Genomic DNA, 20867 nt, shown 5'->3' with positions numbered 1-20867 from the left:
TGGGAGGCTGCAAAGCGAGAAGGTCTCCACAAGAACCTCAGAAAAGAAAATTTCTCCTTTTACCCCCCAACAGACCTTCCAAAACCCCTCTTCTCTCTTGATCTGCCAAATATTCTCGGGGAAGACCACCCCTCACCCTGTGCCATCCCCATCATGTTGACCCAGGAGCTGCAGATTGGTAAAATCAGCCTCTTTCTGCCAGAACTGAGCTTTTGGGAGGTTTTTCTGGAAACACCCTGCGGAGTCAAACACCCTGGGGATGTTCTGAGGCCTGAAAACCTTTCACAAACACATTAATTCCTTGCCTATGCAAACAGTTGTACTATCACAACACCCAGGGGTGACACCCAGTCTTGGGCAACAGTGTCACCTTCAGGGAGATAAACCAAGGTCATCTCTGGCGTTGTCCTAATTGGGCTTCGCTGCCTCCCATTTGGGATTGTTGGACTTTCACCCAGGGCCTGTGCAGGATCAGAGCTCCTGATAGTGCAGAAACCTGTGTGGCCAGCCTGGGAGCCCCAGGGAACCCTGCCCAGCCACCTGGAGCCGGGTGTCAGCTCCTCCTGCCTCGTGGGCAGAATTGTTGCTGATATAATGTTTGGCGGGGTGATGTCAGCAGGCAGAGGCTCTTTGAAGTGAGGGCAGGGACTGCTGCAAACCCACCTCAGCAAAGCAGCCACCCCAGAGCTGCTTCCCTTTGATTCTTTCTCATTAGCAGATGCTCCTGACTCAGCTCCACAAACAAAACTGCTGAAGTCCCACAGGACTGGTCTGACCACAGGAACCATCTCAGCCGGGCAGGAGTCACCCTTAATCCTGCCCTGCCTTGCACAAGGCTGTAATTTTCTAAAACAATTTCAGATTAATAGGCCCTGCCAGTATTAACGTTCTGTATTGTGGTGTTTGCAGTCTGTGTTTGCTCTTTATTCCCTTTGTTAGTCATGGAATGGTTTGGGTTGGAAGGGACCTTAAAAATCATCTCATCCCACTCCCTGCCACGGGCGGGGACACCTTCCACCATCCCAGGCTGCTCCAAGCTGGCCCTGGACACTTCCAGGGATGGGGCAGCCATGGAGTTACCTTCCCAATATGGGATATTTCTCCCCAGTATCCCACCCAAAGCTCCTCTGTTTCAGTTTGAAGCCACTCCCCTTGAGTGAACCAGAGCCCAGCACAAAAGCTGGGTGGAAAAGAGAAGAGTCTGTCCCATATTGATACATCATGGCAGAATTTTGAGCAGATTTCATCAGTTTGGACTTCAGGGACTGCATTTTTCCCCAACAGCCAGGATCTGGTTCCCAGTTGTGTCAGGGGTCTCCCAAATCCCACGGAAAGCCCCACCAGAACCCTGTTGGGGTAGGGGGAATTTTGTACTTGCTCCATGTACTTTAATACCCATGGTTTGAAACTGGAATTTTGGGAGGATCATCCTTGGAGGGGAGAAGTTCTTGCAGCAAGAAATTGCCAGAGAATTAGAACCAAGATATACAGATGTTTATCTTGGATAGCTATGGAAATAGATGCATATATAAGGATATTTATGGATATATATGGATATCTATGGATATATATGGATATATATGGATATCTTTGGAACCAAGAGATATGGAAAATTTTGTGAGGAGAAGAAAATATATATTAAATATTCTTGACTATTTTCAGCAGAATTTTGAGCTCCTCTGCCACAGACAAGGCTAATCCTACTTTGCTGGGATTAAATCATGGAAAGCTGCTGGCACATGGTACCAACAGGCTGGACATCATCCCACCAGCACTGAGGGACCCAACCCTGCTCCTGGGGGAGATTCCCAGGCCCCCAAACGCTCCCTCCTGTGGGAAAGGCCCCTGGGAAGAGAGGGAGAGGCCCCTGGAAGGACCCTCTCGAAGTGCAGGTGCTCTGCACCCGTTTTCCCAGAGACCAGCTCTCCACTCGCTCTTCCCTTGGGATGGAAGAGCCAAGCACGTTGAAATGAGCCAAGCACGTTGAAATGAGCCAAACCCACCCCGGTGGTGCCTCTGGAATGACATCCATCACATCCTGATTCCCTGAGGCACCTCCTGAACCCCCCGGGGCTGTGGAGCTTTATCAGGAATGTTCTGGAGCCACCAAGAAATGAGGTTTCAAAGGAGCCCTCCAATCTGCCAGGTTGTCACACAGGGCAGTGCTTTGCTGGGAATGGCAGTGCCAGCCCAGGGATTTGGGCTGCCCTGCCCTCACTCAGGAGGAATCATGGAAAGGGTCCCATCAGCTCCTCATTTCCAGCTTCAGCACCGGTGGCATCACTGAGCAGATAAGGCTGGGGTGGCTTTGCCCTTGGAATGTGCAGCAGATCCCTCCTCTGATTTCAGAGCACACCTGGAAACCTCACCAATGTCAGATCAGATGGGAAACAATCCCTGGTTTTCTGGAGTTTAATCAGGGCATGGCCACAAACACTCAATGTAACTGGTACTTCCAGCAGGGAAGCTCAGCCCTGGCTCCTGCCCTGCTGACACATCCCAGCTCCCTTTGCAGGGGTGTCCTGGCCAAGATAAGCCACCAAAACCCTCATTAATTCTCAGTGTATTTATAACTCTTAATGAAACCAGAGGAGGGAAAGCAGGAAACTCCAAGATGAAAAGGGCTCATCTGCATTTCGTTATTTCCCAACTCAGCTTCAGATAATCACAAGCAGGGAGCAAAACAATCCCTGCCAGTGCAGGAGGAATAAATGCAGCAGGGTTTGCTTCATGGCTAATTAAAGTGCTTTACACAAAGGGTGTCTCAGCCCCTCCAGGCATCCAGGGGAGGGTATAAATACTCTCTCCACACCAGGCTTTCCTTTACTGCTCCTCTTGACTTGTTCTCTCCGGTTCCCTGAGTAAGTTTGACTTAACAGCTCTAAAAACCTCGAGTTTACTTGGGCTTTTGCATGAATTTGTCATTAAAACCGGGACTAAACCCCGCAGAAATATTCTGGCTCGCAGAGATTTTAGGGAGCACCTCCCTGCAGGTGATTTCTAGGCTGGGGAAAGGGGGGGGGAAATGAAAGCAAGGGGGTTTTCAAGGCTGGTTTGGGATTTTAAATTCACGGGGAAATTCTGAATTTCAGTCTCTCGGTTCTGAAAAACTTTTAGGAGAGCTCTGAGAACAGATTTTAGGGTTGGGTTTGCATGTGTGGCACAATCAGGGGATGAGGTTTTAGGGTTGGGTTTGCATGTGTGGCACAATCAGGGGACGAGGTTTTAGGGTTGGGTTTGCATGTGTGGCACAATCAGGGGACGAGGTTTTAGGGTTGGGTTTGCATGTGTGGCACAATCAGGGGGTGAGGTTTTAGGGTTGGGTTTGCATGTGTGGCACAATCAGGGGACGAGGTTTTAGGGTTGGGTTTGCATGTGTGGCACAATCAGGGGATTCAGCAGTGGTTGGGGGGGAATTCATGGATAACTATGGAAGCAGAATCCTTGTTGGAAGTGAACTTGGTGTGGCTCCATTGCTGTTATTTTAATCTGCCCATCCCTAATTGAATTGGAGTCCCAACAAGTGATGATTAGAGACCATTAGGGGAACTTTCCTTTCTAACTATTAAAACTTTGCCAGCATTTGAATGTGCTTTTCCAGAGATTAAATTCAGCATCTTTGTGGGTCAAAGCTCCCTTTTAACCTAAGGGGATTTGGGAGAAAATGCCCTCCTTGGGGGTTTTGCCTTTTATTTTTTTTTTTAATTTTCAGAGTTATGCCTTTAATTTACAAGCTTAAAAAATATTCTGCTGCTCCACCAAGCTTTTATGTGAGGCTTTAACCTGAAGAAATAAACATTATTAAATAGGTGTCTCCTTGCTGAAGCTGCAATTTTCTTAGTTGGGGTGACAATTTAATATTTTAATTTATATGTTTTATTTATTAAATGAGTATTTAATATCCCACTCATTCCCAGCCTTTCATTTTTTTTATCCTGTGTTTTAGTGGAGTGTTTTATGCCTGAAAAGAACAGGAGTGTGCAAGGAAAATAATATAGAAAATGAAGCAAGGTGCTTAATTAACAGCTTATTCCCATGAAATACATGGAAAATCCAGAATTTTTTTCCCCCTTGTGCCCCATCTGGGAAATGCAGGAGGCAGGAACTGCCCCGGGAGGTTGTGTGGGAGGAGAAGAGATGCTGTGGGAACAGGTTCTGACGCGTCCTCAGGACTCCTTCCAAAGGAGGGGGAGGTTTCAGAGCAGATCTGGGGTCTGGGGGTGACACCCAAAGGATGGGGAGGAGTTTTGCTCCCAGAGGAGGAGAAGCAAAGAGGGAAAGTTTAATGCAGCAAATTAAAATGGAGAAATAGGTGGAGGTGAAGTACAAGGCGGTAAATACAACAAAAGGAGCTCAACTTTGTCTTAATCCAAATGATCTCTGTCTAAAATGTCAATAACCAAGTGGGGGGGATTTTTGTTGCTTCGGGGTTTTAGTGGTTTTTTTTAATTCTGCAAATAAATCAAAAGGAGGGGGGAAAAGCATCTTTTTCTACTCCTAAGCCCATCCTTAGTTAAGTCCTGTGACTCCCATACCCATCTCTAAAAGAGCTCCTCGTTCTTGGCTTCTCTGCTGCCAAAAACTGCAGTTTGAGCTTCATCTTCTGATTTATTCCAAAGTGAGTGGTGACTTTCTGGCAAAACTGTGAACTTGTGAGCGGCAGGGACCTCCAGGCTGCATTGGAGAGCATTTAATAGAGTGGAAAAGCTAAGTTTTTAAGGTGAAAAGCTCATTTTCCGAGGTGAAAAGTTCTCAGTTGAGTCAGAAAAGCGCATTTTTAACCGGGACATTTTCGGAGCTGTCCCCTGCTTTAGAACTCTCAGCCTGGGACCCGGTGGTCCTTGTGGGTCCCTTCCCACTCGGAATGTCCTGTGATTCTGTGAGATCCCGGGCACACAGTGAAAGGGGAGGTTCAGGTTGGGTATCAGGAGAGGGGTTTTCACTCAGAGGGTGAAACGGGGATGGCCACGGCCCCAAAGCTGCCGGAGCTCCAGGAGCACCTGGAGCGGGATCGTCGGGGTGTCCGTGCGGGGCCAGGAGCTGGATGGATGATCCCGGTGGGTCCCTTCCAGCTCAGGACGTTCTGTGACGTTCCAGGCACTCCCCAGCCGCAGGAGATGACGTCCACCCAGCTGGCCTGCGCCACCCCCTGCGAGGCCAAGTGTCCCCAGCCCTTGGCCAGCAGCAGCAACGAGCCCTGCGTGGTGACCTGCGGCGACTCGCGGGTCATCATCTACCCCCCGCCCGTCGTGGTCACCTTCCCGGGGCCCATCCTCACCACCTACCCCCAGCAGACCGTCGTGGGAGCCTCGGAGCCCTCGGAGGTGGCGCTGGCGGAGCCGCCCGGCGCGGCCGCGCTGCCCGCGGAGCTCTCGGCCAGGTTGGAGGCGGCCGAGAAGGTCCCGGCCCAGGCGCTGGCCCGGCCCGAGCCCCGCTGTGCCCCCAAGTACTCCTACACCTACTCCTCCCAGTGGACTCATCCCTGCAATTCCTCCCGCTCCGGGAAGCGCTGGACTCACTGACGGGGAAGGGGCGGCGAAGGAAAGGCCGGAGGGAGGTCTGGGGTGGGGCTGGGAGGCACCCCCGGGGTGCTCTGGCTCCAGCCCCGGGACGGGCCCACGCGGGCCCCGTCTCGTTCTGCCTTTAGCTTAGAGCTGCTCTCCACGTCTCCAGCGTAGTCGCTGCTTCCGTCGTGCTTTGCCTTATTCCCGTCGCTTTGTGGGCACTGAGCGTGGGGAGGCGACTCCGGGTGCCCGGCGCTGCCCGGGGCAGCACTGCCGGGGGGGAGAGCCCCTTTTCCACAGACTGCACCCCCTGGATGCTGGTGACTGAGCAGAGCCTCCCTGCAAAGGTGATCCTTGTGTTCTGTACAGTTTGGTTCCACATTTGCAGGAAAGCTGCCTCTTTCCAAATAAATGTTCTGTACCAAGAGATGTCTGCTGGTTTTCTGTGCCCCACAACGAAAGGGGAGGTTTGGGTGGATATTAGGGACAGGCTCTTCCCCCAGAGGGTGGTTGGGCACTGGAATAGGCTCCCCAGGGCACTGGTCATGGCCCCAAATATGCCAGAACTCAGGGAACGTTTGGACAACACTCTCAGGAACATGGTGGCATCGTTGGGAGAAGGACTTGGAGGAGCTGCTGGGGGAGAGGCTGGACATGACCCAGCCCAGAGCCCCCCATGCCCTGGGCTGATCCCCCAGCATGGGCAGGGGGGGATTGTGCCCCTCTGCCCCCTCAGCTGAGACCCCCCAGCAGAGCTGGGGAACAGCCCAGGGAGCACCTGGAGCTGCTGGAGCCACTGCAGAGGGGCTGAGCAGAGGGATGGAGCAGCTCTGCTGGCAGGTAAGGCTGGGAAAATTGGGATTGTTCAGCCTGGAGATTAGAAGCCCCAAGGTGAGCCAGCTGTGGCCTTCCAGGATCTGAAGGGGCTACAAGGAATGTGGGGAGAGACTTTGGACAAGGGCCTGGAGTGGCAGGGCAAGGGGGATGGGTTCAAACTGACAGAGAAGAGGTTTAGATGGGATATTGGGAAGAAATTGTTCCCTATGAGGCCCTGGCACAGATTGCCCAGAGGAGCCCCATCTAGTGGAAGGTGTCCCTGCCCACAGCAGGGAGACTGGAACAAGATGATCTTTAAGGTCCCTTCCAACACAAACCATCCTGTAATTCTATGATCTAACATTTCATATCATTGCTCAGTTAGAGACATAATTCCAGCCCAGATGAAGAACAAATTAATAACAAAAAAAATTATTCATGCAATGCAGATTCTTTAATGTGGATGGAAAATGCAACAGACAGTGGCAGCAAGACACAAACCAGCCCAGGAACAAGGGATGGGAAACACAAAAATCCTAAGGCAGCAGCAAGGCCCAACCCAGGGCTCCACCCCAAAGATTCCCCCTTCCTCTTGCAGGCTGGGGGTCTCTGAGCTGGGCAGAGCAGGGCAGAGTCTCATCTCGGGGTCAGAAGAGCTTTGTTGGATGGCAGGGAGAGGGGAGCTTTTGGGGGCAGTGCTGGAAACCCCAAAGCCACCAGCTGAGGGTCTGCAGGGTCACCCTGTGCAAAGAACAGGGACCTGCTGCTCCAGCCTAAAGAGGGGCTGGAAGCCTCGTCCTGGCTCAGGTGGAAGAAGCCAAGAGGGGCTGGTTGTGGAGCCCCAGGGCAGAGGCAGCACTGCCCTCCCTGCATGTTTGGGGTTTAGCAGGAGCCACAGCTGCCACGGCCCCAGCCACGGCCCCAGCCCCCATAGCCACAGCCCCCATAGCCCCCATAGCCCCCATAACCATAACCCCCATAACCCCCATAGCCCCCATAGCCTCCGTAGCCTCCGTAGCCTCCGTAGCCCCCACGGCCTCCAAAAGTGCCCCCGTAGCCCCCTCCAACGCCGGGGGCTCCTGCTGAGCCAACCACGCTCTGCTGGGGGAAGGAGCTGAGGATGGGCCCGGGGAAGGTGACCACTGAGGCCGGGGGCTGGATCACCACCGTGGAGTCGGGGCACTGCCGCACGCAGGGCTCGTTGCACGTGTCAGCCAGAGGGGCCGGGGTGGCCACCCCACAGGAGGGGACACACAGGCTGCCACAGGACATGCTTTGGCTCAGGAGGTAAAGCTGCAAAACAGGAGAGAATGTGAAGCCATTAGAGAGTGTCCAAAGGAGGCAGCAAATATGGGGAAGGGCCTTGATTTGAAGCCCTGGGAGGGCACTGAGGGCACTGGGTGTGTTCAGCTGGAGAAGAGGAGACTGAGGGGAGACCTCACTGCAGTTCCACCTTCCTGGGCAGGGGCAGAGGAGGGACAGGACTGAGCTCTGCTCTGTGGGGACCAGGGACAGCACCCAGGGAATGGCTGGAGCTGTGCCAGGGCAGGGTCAGGTTGGATCTCAGGAGAAGGTTCTTCTCCCAGAGGCTGGTTGGGCACTGCCCAGGCTCCCCAGGGCAGTGGGCACAGCCCCAAGGCTGCCAGAGCTCCAGGAGGGTCTGGATGATCTCTCAGGTGCATGGTGGGACTCTTGGGGCTGGGCCTGTGCAGGGCTGAGGGTTGGACTGGATGATCCTTGTGGATCCCTTCCAACTCAGCACATTCTGTGATTCTGTGATCTCAGATCTCAGATCTGATCCCAGATCCCTCCTGGCTCTGTCCCACCTGGAACCTGTGTCCCAGGACATGCTCTGGATCATCTCAGGCATTCAAAACCCCTTTCCCCAGGGGAGAAACACCTGTTTAGATCCCTTGTTCCCCTCATGATCCCTCATTCTTACTGCCCACAGGAGTGGGGAAAAGCTCCTGCATTTCCAAAGCAGATGGAAAATCCCCAAGCTGCCAAAGGACTTGAGTCCACTGGTGCAGTCCCAGCACTGTGAAATGGTGGAACACAGAGCCAGAGATCCCTTGAGAAAGCCACGGACGAGGAAAGAAAGCTGGAGGTAAGACATGGACTTACCAGGACAGGTGATGAGGAGAGTCAAGTGGAGAAGCTGGATAGAGGTCTGGGAACCCCTCAGCTCTTTTATACATGTCCAGGAGTGCCTGAGGCATCGGCCAGGGGGTGTTGGCAGAAGCCCCAGCTAATCATAAAATCAAGCGGACAAACCTCATGACACAATGGCAATACAGGGCAATTATATCCATCCTAATTGGGTTTACTAACGAGTAAACGTACCCTGGAGAGCAACCAGCTAATGAGAGGGACAGATCATGACAAATCACTACATGAAAGATAATTTGGTGCTGTAGCTGAGCTCACAGCACCAATAAAGCCCCATCTGTCCCTAATCCCCCGCTTTGCTTACGCTCAAGAGTTTTGGGCATCACACTGAAACTCTTTGAAATCCTTGGCACAGCCAAGACATCTGTCATTAATCCCCTTTTACAAGCTGGTAAGCAGGAGGAAGAAGCCATCCCACTCACCCAGGGCAGATCCCAAATTCCCAAGTGGCCCCGGCCTGGCAGGGGCAGGGGAGGTGGCAGGACCATGGACTCACTGGAAGGGACCATAGTGGGTCATCTGATCCCACCTCCCTGCTCAAGGAGGGTCAGCCCACACCACATGGCACAGGGTTGGATCCAATTTGAGTTTCTCCATCGTGGCAGAAATCCATTTGAAGTCAGTGAACAACACAACTGAACAGCTCATGTGGTGCACATGGAAAGCTGCCATTTCCTGCCATCTTTTAGGACCCTGCACGTGCCCATGGTCCCGTGGGCACAGGCTGGCTGGGCACTGAGGGCTCACGTGCAGGGCTGGGCTGGGGCTCAGTGTGCTGTCCCTGGGCACTGCAATGTCCCACAGGATGCCCAGGATTGTTCTGTGTCAGCAAAGTGTGGGACTGGGGACAAATCAGGGTTTATTGGGGCTGTGAGTTACTGCAGCACCTTGTCTTTCATGTGATGATGTGCCATGGTCTGTCCCTCCCATCACCTGCTTCTTGTCCAGGGCATGTTTGAACACAGGTGCCCACAATGAGGGGATGACATATAACACCATCTGTGTCAGGAAGCTTGGCAGCTTAAATTCCTAATTACCTGGGGTTTGGGCCCCCACCCCCTGGATGGTGCCCCAGGCACCCTGGGACAGGTATAAAAGAGCTGAGCTCCTTGCAGACCTCTATCCACATCCCTCCACTTGACTCTCCTCAGCAACCAGGTAAGTCCAGCTCTCGCAAACCTCTTGGGGATCTCTCCTTCCTCCTTCTGTGCAACCCCTTCCTCACAGCTTGGCCTGATCCCTGTTTTGCAGAACTCCTTGTCTGTGTGACCATGTCCTGTGGCAGCCTGTGTGTCCCCTCCTGTGGGGTGGCCACCCCGGCCCCTCTGGCTGACACGTGCAACGAGCCCTGCGTGCGGCAGTGCCCCGACTCCACGGTGGTGATCCAGCCCCCGGCCTCAGTGGTCACCTTCCCCGGGCCCATCCTCAGCTCCTTCCCCCAGCAGAGCGTGGTTGGCTCAGCAGGAGCCCCCGGCGTTGGAGGGGGCTACGGGGGCACTTTTGGAGGCCGTGGGGGCTACGGGGGCTATGGGGGTTATGGGGGCTATGGCTATGGGGGTTATGGGGGTTATGGAGGTTATGGGGGCTATGGGGGCTGTGGGGGCTCCAGAGGTGTCGGCACCTGCGATTTCGGGGGCTGGCGCAGTGGCCACAGGTACCTCAGTGGCAACTGCGGGCCCTGCTGAGCCCCAGCCCGAGCCCGGCCACAGACCCAGAGGAGCTCCAGCAAACCCCCCGGCACATCCCGACACGGCGCCTGGAGGAAGGACACCCCTCTGGCATCACTGGGCTCCAGAGCTCGGGCACCTCGTGCCTGCCCGGGGCCCAGCTCTGCCCCTTTGCTGCTGTGCTTGAGCCTCCCCTCAGGACCCGCTGCCTCCTCCCGGCACAGCCCCGGGCTGGGCTCCTGATCCCGCTCCTGCCGGGGGCTCGGCACAGCTCTGCCCACTGCCAGGAGCCAGGGGAGCCCTTGGCCAGGGCCCTGCTCTTCTGCCAACTCCCTCCTCCCCTCCAACTGCAATAAAAGCTGTCTTTGCATCGCAATGTTGAGCCCTGGTTTCATTTGCTCTGTCCTCCACACCCAGTCCCCCAGTGGCACCGGGGCTTTCCACGAGTGTCTCAGCAGCTCCCGCTCGCTGAATTCTTAGGAGAACATGTGGGAGCTGCCAGGCTTCCTCCTGCCTGTCCCTGGCCATCCCAGTCCTCTGCAGGACAGGCCCCACAGCCAGCACCATCAGCATCTCCCTTTGCAGCAGCTTCTCCCTGTTTTCCCTTCCCATCTCCTCCCCACCTTGGGCTCCTGCCCTCTGCAGCCCAGCCAGAGCTCCTGGGCCACACAGGCAGTTCCCTGCCCACTCTGGCCCTGTCTTGCCTCCACAAGTCCTTCCTGGGATTCCCTCTGTCCCCCACACTTCCCCTGAGGACACAGCTCTGCCCAGGAATGGCAGGAGAGCTTCCCACAGCCCCGTGCTCTGCACCAGACTCTGCTGGGCCTGTGAGCCTTTGAACCTATGGAGTCTGCCTGGCCAAGCTGGACTCTGGGTCCATGGGGAGCACTGTGGGGCTGATGGGGAGCACTGTGGGGCTGATGGGGAGCACGATGGGGCTGATGGGGAGCACTGTGGGGCTCATGGGGAGCACTGTGGGGCTCATGGGGAGCACGATGGGGCTCATGGGGAGCACTGTGGGGCTGAGGGACCTCTATGGACTACGGGGCTTCTTTGGCACATCTGGAAGGGAGTGACCTCAGCAGGGTGGGCAGTTTGAGCCAAGGGTGGTGGGCACTCCAACCTCCTGCTCCAAGAGCTTTGGCCTTCATGAGACTGAACAGCTCAGGACATTTCCTGGCCCTGAGAGGAAACTTGGCCAGATTTGGCTGGATCTGTCTCACCAGTGACCACCATCTCCAGCTGGGAACACGGACATGGCCAGAGACCCTGGACATGCCCTTGGTCATCCCTCCATTGCCCTGGACCTCCAAAGGTGACCAACACGAGGCTGATCGGAGGAGGTGGTGCCAGGCAAGCTGGTTTGGCAGAGGATTTGGAAGAGTTTTTGTGAGACACCCCTGGCACTTTCCCATGGTCAGGGTGAGCTTTGGGAATGTCTTGTGTCTCTCTGTGGTGGGACAGCAGGGGAAACTCGGTGGGATGGGCCACCCCAGAGCCTGCTGGGATGGTCTTCATCCTCTGCAACACAGGGACCAAAGTGCCCAAAGGCTCCAAGGGCACTGGCGTGGGAGATTCCAGCAGCCAGCCAGACCCTCCCCGAGATTTGGGGGAAGTGGGAAACAAGGAAGGATGAATTAAAACCAGAGGTCAACATTGCAATGCAAGACAGCTTTTATTGCAGTTGGAGGGGAGGAGGGAGCTGGGACAAGAGCAGGGCCCTGGCCAAGGGCAGCCCTGTCTCCTGGCAGCTGCAGAGCTCCGAGGAGCCCCATCTGGGCACAGGAGCAGGAGCCAGAGCGAGTGTCTGTCAGCAGGGCCAGGGGGCTCTGGGGGGCTCAGGGGGGGCAGCAGGAAGGCAGAGCTGGTTCCCAGGCAGGCACGAGGTGTCCAGGCTCTGGAGCCAGTGATGCTGAAGGGCTGTTTCTCCACAGAGGGTCGTGTCGGGATGTGCCAGTGGCTCTTCTGGAGCTCTCCTGGCTCCGTGGCCGGGCTCGGGCTGGGGCTCAGCAGGGCCCGCAGTTGCCATTCAGGTACCTGTGGCCACGGCGCCAGCCCCCGTACCCACAGCTGCCATAGCCCCCATAGCCTCCCCAGCCCCCAAGGCCTCCATAGCCATAACCCCCATAGCCACAGCCCCCATAGCCCCCAAGGCCTCCATAGCCATAACCCCCATAGCCCCCAAGGCCTCCATAGCCCCAACCCCCATAGCCCCCAAGGCCTCCATAGCCCCAGCCCCCATAACCATAACCCCCATAGCCCCCATAGCCCCCGTAGCCTCCGTAGCCCCCACGGCCTCCAAAAGTGCCCCCAAAGCCCCCTCCAACGCCGGGGGCTCCTGCTGAGCCAACCACGCTCTGCTGGGGGAAGGAGCTGAGGATGGGCCCGGGGAAGGTGACCACTGAGGCCGGGGGCTGGATCACCACCGTGGAGTCGGGGCACTGCCGCACGCAGGGCTCGTTGCACGTGTCAGCCAGAGGGGCCGGGGTGGCCACCCCACAGGAGGGGACACACAGGCTGCCACAGGACATGGTCACACAGACAAGGAGTTCTGCAAAACAGGGATCAGGCCAAGCTGTGAGGAAGGGGTTGCACAGAAGGAGGAAGGAGAGATCCCCAAGAGCTTTTGGAGAGCTGGACTTACCTGGTTGCTGAGGAGAGTCAAGTGGAGGGATGTGGATAGAGGTCTGCCAGGAGCTCAGCTCTTTTATACCTGTCCCAGGGTGCCTGGGGCATCAGGAAAGGGAGTGGTGGCAAAAACTTCAGGTAATTAGGAATTCAAGCTGACAAGCTTCATGATAAATATAGTGATAGGAGACAATTATAGGCCTCCTCTGGGGGACACTGGTGTGCAAATGTGTCCTGGAGTGGAGGGAGGTGATGGGAGGGACAGAGCGTGGCACATCATCACATGAAAGACAAGGCAACTTAAGCCCCAATAAACCCTGATTTGCCCCTAATCTCTCCCTTTGCTTACACAGAACAATCCTGGGCATCCTGTGGGACATTGCAGTGCCCAGGGACAGCACCCTGAGCCCCAGCCCAGCCCTGCACGTGAGCCCTCAGTGCCCAGCCAGCCTGTGCCCACGGGACCATGGGCACGTGCAGCCTGGCTCTCTGAGGCTGCTCAGCCCACATCTCCTGGCACAGCCCTCCATGCTGAGCAATCCAAGCCCCTCACAGAGGCTCGGGCTGGACCCTGCCCACAGCCAGGAGCTGAGGAGCTCACAGTCCCCTGGGCCTCTTGCTGCCCCTCTGCTCCTCCACTTGTGTCCCCTCTCCCGCAGCTCTCCCGAGCTCTGTCCCACTGCTCCCACAGCCCCTCTGTGCCTGGGGCTTTGCCACACGTGGGACCCATCTCCTCTGCTCTTTGCATGGCCAGCAAGAGAAACATGGACCTAAAATCCCAGTGTCTCCAGAACCTTAGAGGAGGGAATTCACCGAGATGTTGGGGACCCCAAGACCATGAGATGAGCAGCTTGTGCTGGCAGTGGGAGCTGATGGGTCTTTGGGAGTCACCCCGAGCTTGGAATGGCTTCTCCTTTGCCCAACCTGCTGGTGCCTCTGTTTACCAGCCCGTAAAAGGGAGGTAATGACAGGCGTGATGGCTGGGACAGGATTTCAGATGCTTCTGAGAGATGCCTGGAATTCTTCTCTGTAAGCAAAATGTAGGATTAGTGACAGATTGGGGTTTATTGGTGTTGCTGGTTCAGCTGTAGCACCTTGTCTTTCATGTAATGATGTGCCACAGTCTGTCCCTCCCATCACCTCCTTCTGCTCCAGGGCACGTTTGCACATCAGTGCCCCAGTGAGGGGGGTGACATGTAATTCTCTTGCATCACTATCTTTCTGATGAAACTTTGCTTGAATTCCTAATTACCTGGAGTTTGGGCCCCCACCCCCTTTCCTGTTCCCGTGGGCACCCTGGGACAGGTATAAAAGAGCTGAGCTCCTTGCAGACCTCTATCCACATCCCTCCACTTGACTCTCCTCAGCAACCAGGTAAGTCCAGCTCTCCAAAACCTCTTGGGGATCTCTCCTTTCTCCTTCTGTGCAACCCCTTCCTCACACCTTGGCCTGATCCCTGTTTTGCAGAACTCCTTGTCTGTGTGACCATGTCCTGTGGCAGCCTGTGTGTCCCCTCCTGTGGGGTGGCCACCCCGGCCCCTCTGGCTGACACGTGCAACGAGCCCTGCGTGCGGCAGTGCCCCGACTCCACGGTGGTGATCCAGCCCCCGGCCTCAGTGGTCACCTTCCCCGGGCCCATCCTCAGCTCCTTCCCCCAGCAGAGCGTGGTTGGCTCAGCAGGAGCCCCCGGCGTTGGAGGGGGCTACGGGGGCACTTTTGGAGGCCGTGGGGGCTACGGGGGCTACGGGGGCTATGGGGGTTATGGGGGTTATGGTTATGGGGGCTGGGGCTATGGAGGCCTTGGGGGCTATGGGGGTTGGGGCTATGGAGGCCTTGGGGGCTATGGGGGTTATGGCTATGGAGGCCTTGGGGGCTATGGGGGCTGTGGCTATGGGGGTTATGGCTATGGAGGCCTTGGGGGCTGGGGAGGCTATGGGGGCTATGGCAGCTGTGGGTACGGGGGCTGGCGCCGTGGCCACAGGTACCTGAATGGCAACTGCGGGCCCTGCTGAGCCCCAGCCCGAGCCCGGCCACAGAGCCAGGAGAGCTCCAGAAGAGCCACTGGCACATCCCGACACGACCCTCTGTGGAGAAACAGCCCTTCAGCATCACTGGCTCCAGAGCCTGGACACCTCGTGCCTGCCTGGGAACCAGCTCTGCCTTCCTGCTGCCCCCCCTGAGCCCCCCAGAGCCCCCTGGCCCTGCTGACAGACACTCGCTCTGGCTCCTGCTCCTGTGCCCAGATGGGGCTCCTCGGAGCTCTGCAGCTGCCAGGAGACAGGGCTGCCCTTGGCCAGGGCCCTGCTCTTGTCCCAGCTCCCTCCTCCCCTCCAACTGCAATAAAAGCTGTCTTGCATTGCAATGTTGACCTCTGGTTTTAATTCATCCTTCCTTGTTTCCCACTTCCCCCAAATCTCGGGGAGGGTCTGGCTGGCTGCTGGAATCTCCCACGCCAGTGCCCTTGGAGCCTTTGGGCACTTTGGTCCCTGGGTTGCAGATGGTGAAGACCATCCCAGCAGGCTCTGGGGTGGCCCATCCCACCGAGTTTCCCCTGCTGTCCCACCACAGAGAGACACAAGACATTCCCAAAGCTCACCCTGACCATGGGAAAGTGCCAGGGGTGTCTCACAAAAACTCTTCCAAATCCTCTGCCAAACCAGCTTGCCTGGCACCACCTCCTCCGATCAGCCTCGTGTTGGTCACCTTTGGAGGTCCAGGGCAATGGAGGGATGACCAAGGGCATGTCCAGGGTCTCTGGCCATGTCCGTGTTCCCAGCTGGAGATGGTGGTCACTGGGAAGGGGTGGTGAGACAGATCCAGCCAAATCTGGCCAAGTTTCCTCTCAGGGCCATGAAATGTCCAGAGCTGTTCAGTCTCATGAAGGCCAAAGCTCTTGGAGCAGGAGGTTGGAGTGCCCACCACCCTTGGCTCAAACTGCCCACCCTGCTGAGGTGACTCCCTTCCAGATGTGCCAAAGAAGCCCCATAGTCCATAGAGGTCCCTCAGCCCCACAGTGCTCCCCATGAGCCCCACAGTGCTCCCCATGAGCCCCACAGTGCTCCCCATCAGCCCCACAGTGCTCCCCATGAGCCCCACAGTGCTCCCCATCAACCCCACAGTGCTCCCAGGCCCCACAGTGCTCCCCATGGACCCAGAGTCCAGCTTGGCCAGGCAGACTCCATAGGTTCAAAGGCTCACAGGCCCAGCAGAGTCTGGTGCAGAGCACGGGGCTGTGGGAAGCTCTCCTGCCATTCCTGGGCAGAGCCGTGTCCTCAGGGGAAGTGTGGGGGACACAGGGAATCCCAGGAGGGACTTGTGGAGGCAAGACGGGGCCAGAAGTGCTCCAAGGACCAGTGGAACTCACAGTAAAAAAAGGAAAGGGAGGTGGTGTGGAGGTGCAAGAACGTTGGAGAGGATGGAAGCAAAGGAGTTGGGGAGGTGTGGGTGTTGTTCACCCTCTCCCGTATCGACCCATGGCCTCCCAAGTGACTCTGAGCTGGACTGTGTCTGTTGGACTGATTCCATTTGTGTTCCAATCCCCAGAGCCCTGGGCTTCAGGCAGCCCACTGGGAATGTCCAGAGTGGGCAGGGAACTGCCTGGGTGGCCCAGGAGCTCTGGCTGGGCTGCAGAGTGCAGGAGCCCAAGGTGGGGAGGAGATGGGAAGGGAAAACAGGGAGAAGCTGCTGCAAAGGGAGATGCTGATGGTGCTGGCTGTGGGGCCTGTCCTGCAGAGGACTGGGATGGCCAGGGACAGGCAGGAGGAAGCCTGGCAGCTCCCACATGTTCTCCTAAGAATTCAGCGAGCGGGAGCTGCTGAGACACTCGTGGAAAGCCCCGGTGCCACTGGGGGACTGGGTGTGGAGGACAGAGCAAATGAAACCAGGGCTCAACATTGCGATGCAAAGACAGCTTTTATTGCAGTTGGAGGGGAGGAGGGAGTTGGCAGAAGAGCAGGGCCCTGGCCAAGGGCTCCCCTGGCTCCTGGCAGTGGGCAGAGCTGTGCCGAGCCCCCGGCAGGAGCGGGATCAGGAGCCCAGCCCGGGGCTGTGCCGGGAGGAGGCAGCGGGTCCTGAGGGGAGGCTCAAGCACAGCAGCAAAGGGGCAGAGCTGGGCCCCGGGCAGGCAGGAGCTGCCCGAGCTCTGGAGCCCAGTGATGCCAGAGGGGTGTCCTTCCTCCAGGCGCCGTGTCGGGATGTGCCGGGGGGTTTGCTGGAGCTCCTCTGGGTCTGTGGCCGGGCTCGGGCTGGGGCTCAGCAGGGCCCGCAGTTGCCACTGAGGTACCTGTGGCCACTGCGCCAGCCCCCGAAATCGCAGGTGCCGACACCTCTGGAGCCCCCACAGCCCCCATAGCCCCCATAGCCATAGCCCCCATAGCCCCCATAACCTCCATAACCCCCATAACCATAACCCCCATAACCCCCATAGCCCCCATAACCTCCATAACCCCCATAGCCATAACCCCCATAACCCCCATAGCCCCCGTAGCCTCCGTAGCCCCCACGGCCTCCAAAAGTGCCCCCGTAGCCCCCTCCAACGCCGGGGGCTCCTGCTGAGCCAACCACGCTCTGCTGGGGGAAGGAGCTGAGGATGGGCCCGGGGAAGGTGACCACTGAGGCCGGGGGCTGGATCACCACCGTGGAGTCGGGGCACTGCCGCACGCAGGGCTCGTTGCACGTGTCAGCCAGAGGGGCCGGGGTGGCCACCCCACAGGAGGGGACACACAGGCTGCCACAGGACATGGTCACACAGACAAGGAGTTCTGCAAAACAGGGATCAGGCCAAGGTGTGAGGAAGGGGTTGCACAGAAGGAGGAAGGAGAGATCCCCAAGAGGTTTTGGAGAGCTGGACTTACCTGGTTGCTGAGGAGAGTCAAGTGGAGGGATGTGGATAGAGGTCTGCAAGGAGCTCAGCTCTTTTATACCTGTCCCAGGGTGCCCCAGGCACCACCCAGGGGGTGGGGGCCCAAACCCCAGGTAATTAGCAATTCAGGCTGACAACCTTCCTGACACAGATGATGTTATATGTCATCCCCTCATTGGGGACACTGATGTGCAAACGTGCCCTGGACAAGAAGCAGGTGATGGGAGGGACAGACTGTGGCACATCATTACATGAAAGACAAGGTGCTGCAGTAACTCACAGCCCCAATAAACCCTGATTTCTCCCTAATCCCACATTTTGCTTACAGGGAAGAATTCCAAGCATCTCTCAGAAGCATCTGAAATCCTGTCCCAGCCATCACGCCTGTCATTACCTCCCTTTTACGGGCTGGTAAACAGAGGCACCAGCAGGTTGGGCAAAGGAGAAGCCATTCCAAGCTCGGGGTGACTCCCAAAGACCCATCAGCTCCCACTGCCAGCACAAGCTGCTCATCTCATGGTCTTGGGGTCCCCAACATCTCGGTGAATTCCCTCCTCTAAGGTTCTGGAGACACTGGGATTTTAGGTCCATGTTTCACTTGCTGGCCATGCAAAGAGTAGAGGAGATGGGTCCCACGTGTGGCAAAGCCCCAGGCACAGAGGGGCTGTGGGAGCAGTGGGACAGAGCTCGGGAGAGCTGCGGGAGAGGGGACACAAGTGGAGGAGCAGAGGGGCAGCAAGAGGCCCAGGGGACTGTGAGCTCCTCAGCTCCTGGCTGTGGGCAGGGTCCAGCCCGAGCCTCTGTGAGGGGCTTGGATTGCTCAGCATGGAGGGCTGTGCCAGGAGATGTGGGCTCAGCAGCCGCAGAGAGCCAGGCTGCACGTGCCCATGGTCCCGTGGGCACAGGCTGGCTGGGCACTGAGGGCTCACGTGCAGGGCTGGGCTGGGGCTCAGGGTGCTGTCCCTGGGCACTGCAATGTCCCACAGGATGCCCAGGATTGTTCTGTGTAAGCAAAGGGAGAGATTAGGGGCAAATCAGGGTTTATTGGGGCTTAAGTTGCCTAGTCTTTCATGTGATGATGTGCCACGCTCTGTCCCTCCCATGCCAATGTCCCCGTGAGGGGATGACCTATAATTGTCTCACATCACGAAGCTTCTCCCATGGATTTCATGATTATCTGGGGTTTTTGCCCCCACCCCTTGGACAACGCCCCAGGCACCCTGGGACAGGTATAAAAGAGCTGAGCTCCTTGCAGACCTCTATCCACATCCCTCCACTTGACTCTCCTCAGCAACCAGGTAAGTCCAGCTCTCCAAAACCTCTTGGGGATCTCTCCTTCCTCCTTCTGTGCAACCCCTTCCTCACAGCTTGGCCTGATCCCTGTTTTGCAGAACTCCTTGTCTGTGTGACCATGTCCTGTGGCAGCCTGTGTGTCCCCTCCTGTGGGGTGGCCACCCCGGCCCCTCTGGCTGACACGTGCAACGAGCCCTGCGTGCGGCAGTGCCCCGACTCCACGGTGGTGATCCAGCCCCCGGCCTCAGTGGTCACCTTCCCCGGGCCCATCCTCAGCTCCTTCCCCCAGCAGAGCGTGGTTGGCTCAGCAGGAGCCCCCGGCGTTGGAGGGGGCTACGGGGGCACTTTTGGAGGCCGTGGGGGCTACGGAGGCTACGGGGGCTATGGGGGTTATGGGGGTTATGGTTATGGGGGCTGGGGCTATGGAGGCCTTGGGGGCTATGGGGGTTATGGGGGTTGGGGTTATGGAGGCCTTGGGGGCTATGGGGGCTGTGGATATGGGGGCTGGGGCTATGGGGGCTATGGGGGCTATGGGGGCTGTGGCTATGGGGGCTGGGGCCGTGGCTGGGGCCGTGGCAGCTGTGGCTCCTGCTAAACCCCAAACATGCAGGGAGGGCAGTGCTGCCTCTGCCCTGGGGCTCCACAACCAGCCCCTCTTGGCTTCTCCCACCTGAGCCAGGACGAGGCTTCCAGCCCCTCTTTAGGCTGGAGCAGCAGGTCCCTGTTCTTTGCACAGGGTGACCCTGCAGACCCTCAGCTGGTGGCTTTGGGGTTTCCAGCACTGCCCCCAAAAGCTCCCCTCTCCCTGCCATCCAACAAAGCTCTTCTGACCCTGGGATGAGACTCTGCCCTGCTCTGCCCAGCTCGGAGACCCCCAGCCTGCAAGAGGAAGGGGGAATCTTTGGGGTGGAGCCCTGGGTTGGGCCTTGCTGCTGCCTTAGGATTTTTGTGTTTCCCATCCCTTGTTCCTGGGCTGGTTTGTGTCTTGCTGCCACTGTCTGTTGCTTTTTCCATCCACATTAAAACTTCACTTTGCTGCAGTAACTTGGTTTTTGGTTGGTTTTTATGAGTTTGCTCTTCTGATTTTCCACATTGAGCAGGGATATGTTCACAGTCCCAGAATCCTTGTGGTTGGAAAAGACCTCCAGGATCATCCCCCTGTGCCCCATCCCCACCTTGGCCCCAGCCCAGAGCACTCAGTGCCACAGCCAGTCCTGCCCTGGGCACCTCCAGGGCTGGGCACTCCCCCACCTCCTGGGCAGCCCCTGCCAAGGCCTGACCACCCTTTCCAGGGGGAAATTCCTCCTGAGATGATGTTGATCATGAAGCCCAAGCCACATTAGTTGGTGAACAGGGTTTGTGAGACACTCAACAGCTCATGGACACCCCTGTGTTGTATCACACAGTGGATGCAAACAAGTTATTACCCCCGTTCTAAGGGACAGATTTAAAGGGAAAAGCATCAGTTAATTCATTTATTCCTTTTTGGGTCCTTTTCTCCAGCAGAAATACAAACTGTCTTCACCTTTTTCCACAGCAGATAATTTTAGAAGTTCAAAGCACCTCTCAGACGCTCGTAACTATTTTATATATTTACAGTGTGTTATTAGTCTATTAAAAGCTTAATTCTCTTCTCAGGTGCTTCATTATTGAAAAACAGTCACTTCAAAGGTGCATGTTGGGGCATTTCAATGTTTGCTTTAGTCAGAATGGGATTTTATAGCCTTCAAATGTTTCAGTCAGATGTGGCTCTAAACAGACAACCACGAGAGACCCTAAAACTGCCTCCTTTGCCTCCTCATCCTCGAAATTTGGATTTCTTTCTTCCACAAAGATGATTTGGGGTCTGGAGCATCTCTGATGAGCAGAGACTGTGGGAGCTGGGCCCAGTTAGTCCAGAGAAGAGAAGGCTGGGAGGGGATCCCTTCT

At 56.8% G+C, this 20867-nt stretch overlaps 7 protein-coding genes across 8 annotated transcripts; 4 read left to right on the top strand and 3 right to left on the bottom strand.

The window, feature by feature from the left end:
• The first annotated feature begins 2593 nt into the window (after positions 1–2593).
• Positions 2594–5929, top strand: LOC135404005 (feather keratin B-4-like). Its single transcript, XM_064638463.1, has 2 exons — positions 2594–2861; positions 5098–5929. Exon 2 carries the CDS (start codon positions 5118–5120, stop codon positions 5520–5522), a length of 405 nt encoding a protein of 134 aa, XP_064494533.1. The 5' UTR covers positions 2594–2861; positions 5098–5117; the 3' UTR covers positions 5523–5929.
• A 1249-nt stretch (positions 5930–7178) lies between these two features.
• Positions 7179–7897, bottom strand: LOC135403987 (claw keratin-like). Its single transcript, XM_064638440.1, has one exon. It carries the CDS (start codon positions 7590–7592, stop codon positions 7203–7205), a length of 390 nt encoding a protein of 129 aa, XP_064494510.1. The 5' UTR covers positions 7593–7897; the 3' UTR covers positions 7179–7202.
• Positions 7898–8022: 125 nt separating this feature from the next.
• Positions 8023–10532, top strand: LOC135403986 (claw keratin-like). 2 transcript variants are annotated; one of them, XM_064638439.1, is made up of 3 exons: positions 8023–8427; positions 9438–9647; positions 9741–10532. In XM_064638439.1, the coding sequence occupies exon 3, from the start codon at positions 9761–9763 to the stop codon at positions 10172–10174; it is 414 nt and encodes a 137-aa protein (XP_064494509.1). In that variant the 5' UTR covers positions 8023–8427; positions 9438–9647; positions 9741–9760; the 3' UTR covers positions 10175–10532. The 2 variants fall into 2 exon arrangements, with proteins under 2 accessions (XP_064494509.1, XP_064494507.1); XM_064638437.1 differs by lacking the exon at positions 9438–9647 and having other exon boundaries at positions 8050–8427.
• Positions 10533–11808: 1276 nt separating this feature from the next.
• Positions 11809–12703, bottom strand: LOC135403949 (claw keratin-like). Its single transcript, XM_064638388.1, has one exon. The coding sequence runs from the start codon at positions 12685–12687 to the stop codon at positions 12163–12165; it is 525 nt and encodes a 174-aa protein (XP_064494458.1). The 5' UTR covers positions 12688–12703; the 3' UTR covers positions 11809–12162.
• Positions 12704–12817: 114 nt separating this feature from the next.
• On the top strand, positions 12818–15150 carry LOC135404111 (claw keratin-like). Its single transcript, XM_064638691.1, has 2 exons — positions 12818–14158; positions 14252–15150. The coding sequence occupies exon 2, from the start codon at positions 14272–14274 to the stop codon at positions 14794–14796; it is 525 nt and encodes a 174-aa protein (XP_064494761.1). The 5' UTR covers positions 12818–14158; positions 14252–14271; the 3' UTR covers positions 14797–15150.
• A 1527-nt stretch (positions 15151–16677) lies between these two features.
• Positions 16678–17820, bottom strand: LOC135404112 (claw keratin-like). The gene is made up of 2 exons (XM_064638692.1): positions 17638–17820; positions 16678–17544 (listed from the first exon to the last, which is right to left on the bottom strand). The coding sequence occupies exon 2, from the start codon at positions 17522–17524 to the stop codon at positions 17036–17038; it is 489 nt and encodes a 162-aa protein (XP_064494762.1). The 5' UTR covers positions 17525–17544; positions 17638–17820; the 3' UTR covers positions 16678–17035.
• On the top strand, positions 17572–20021 carry LOC135404110 (claw keratin-like). The gene is made up of 2 exons (XM_064638690.1): positions 17572–18943; positions 19037–20021. Exons 1-2 carry the CDS (start codon positions 18721–18723, stop codon positions 19531–19533), a joined length of 720 nt encoding a protein of 239 aa, XP_064494760.1. The 5' UTR covers positions 17572–18720; the 3' UTR covers positions 19534–20021.
• The last annotated feature ends 846 nt before the right edge of the window (positions 20022–20867 follow it).

The sequence above is a fragment of the Pseudopipra pipra genome, chromosome 29 (assembly GCF_036250125.1).
Source record: "Pseudopipra pipra isolate bDixPip1 chromosome 29, bDixPip1.hap1, whole genome shotgun sequence".
In the NCBI taxonomy this organism is placed as follows: domain Eukaryota; kingdom Metazoa; phylum Chordata; class Aves; order Passeriformes; family Pipridae; genus Pseudopipra; species Pseudopipra pipra.
The sequence above is the reverse complement of the archived record's forward strand: the minus strand, read 5'-3'. Positions and strand labels throughout refer to the sequence as shown.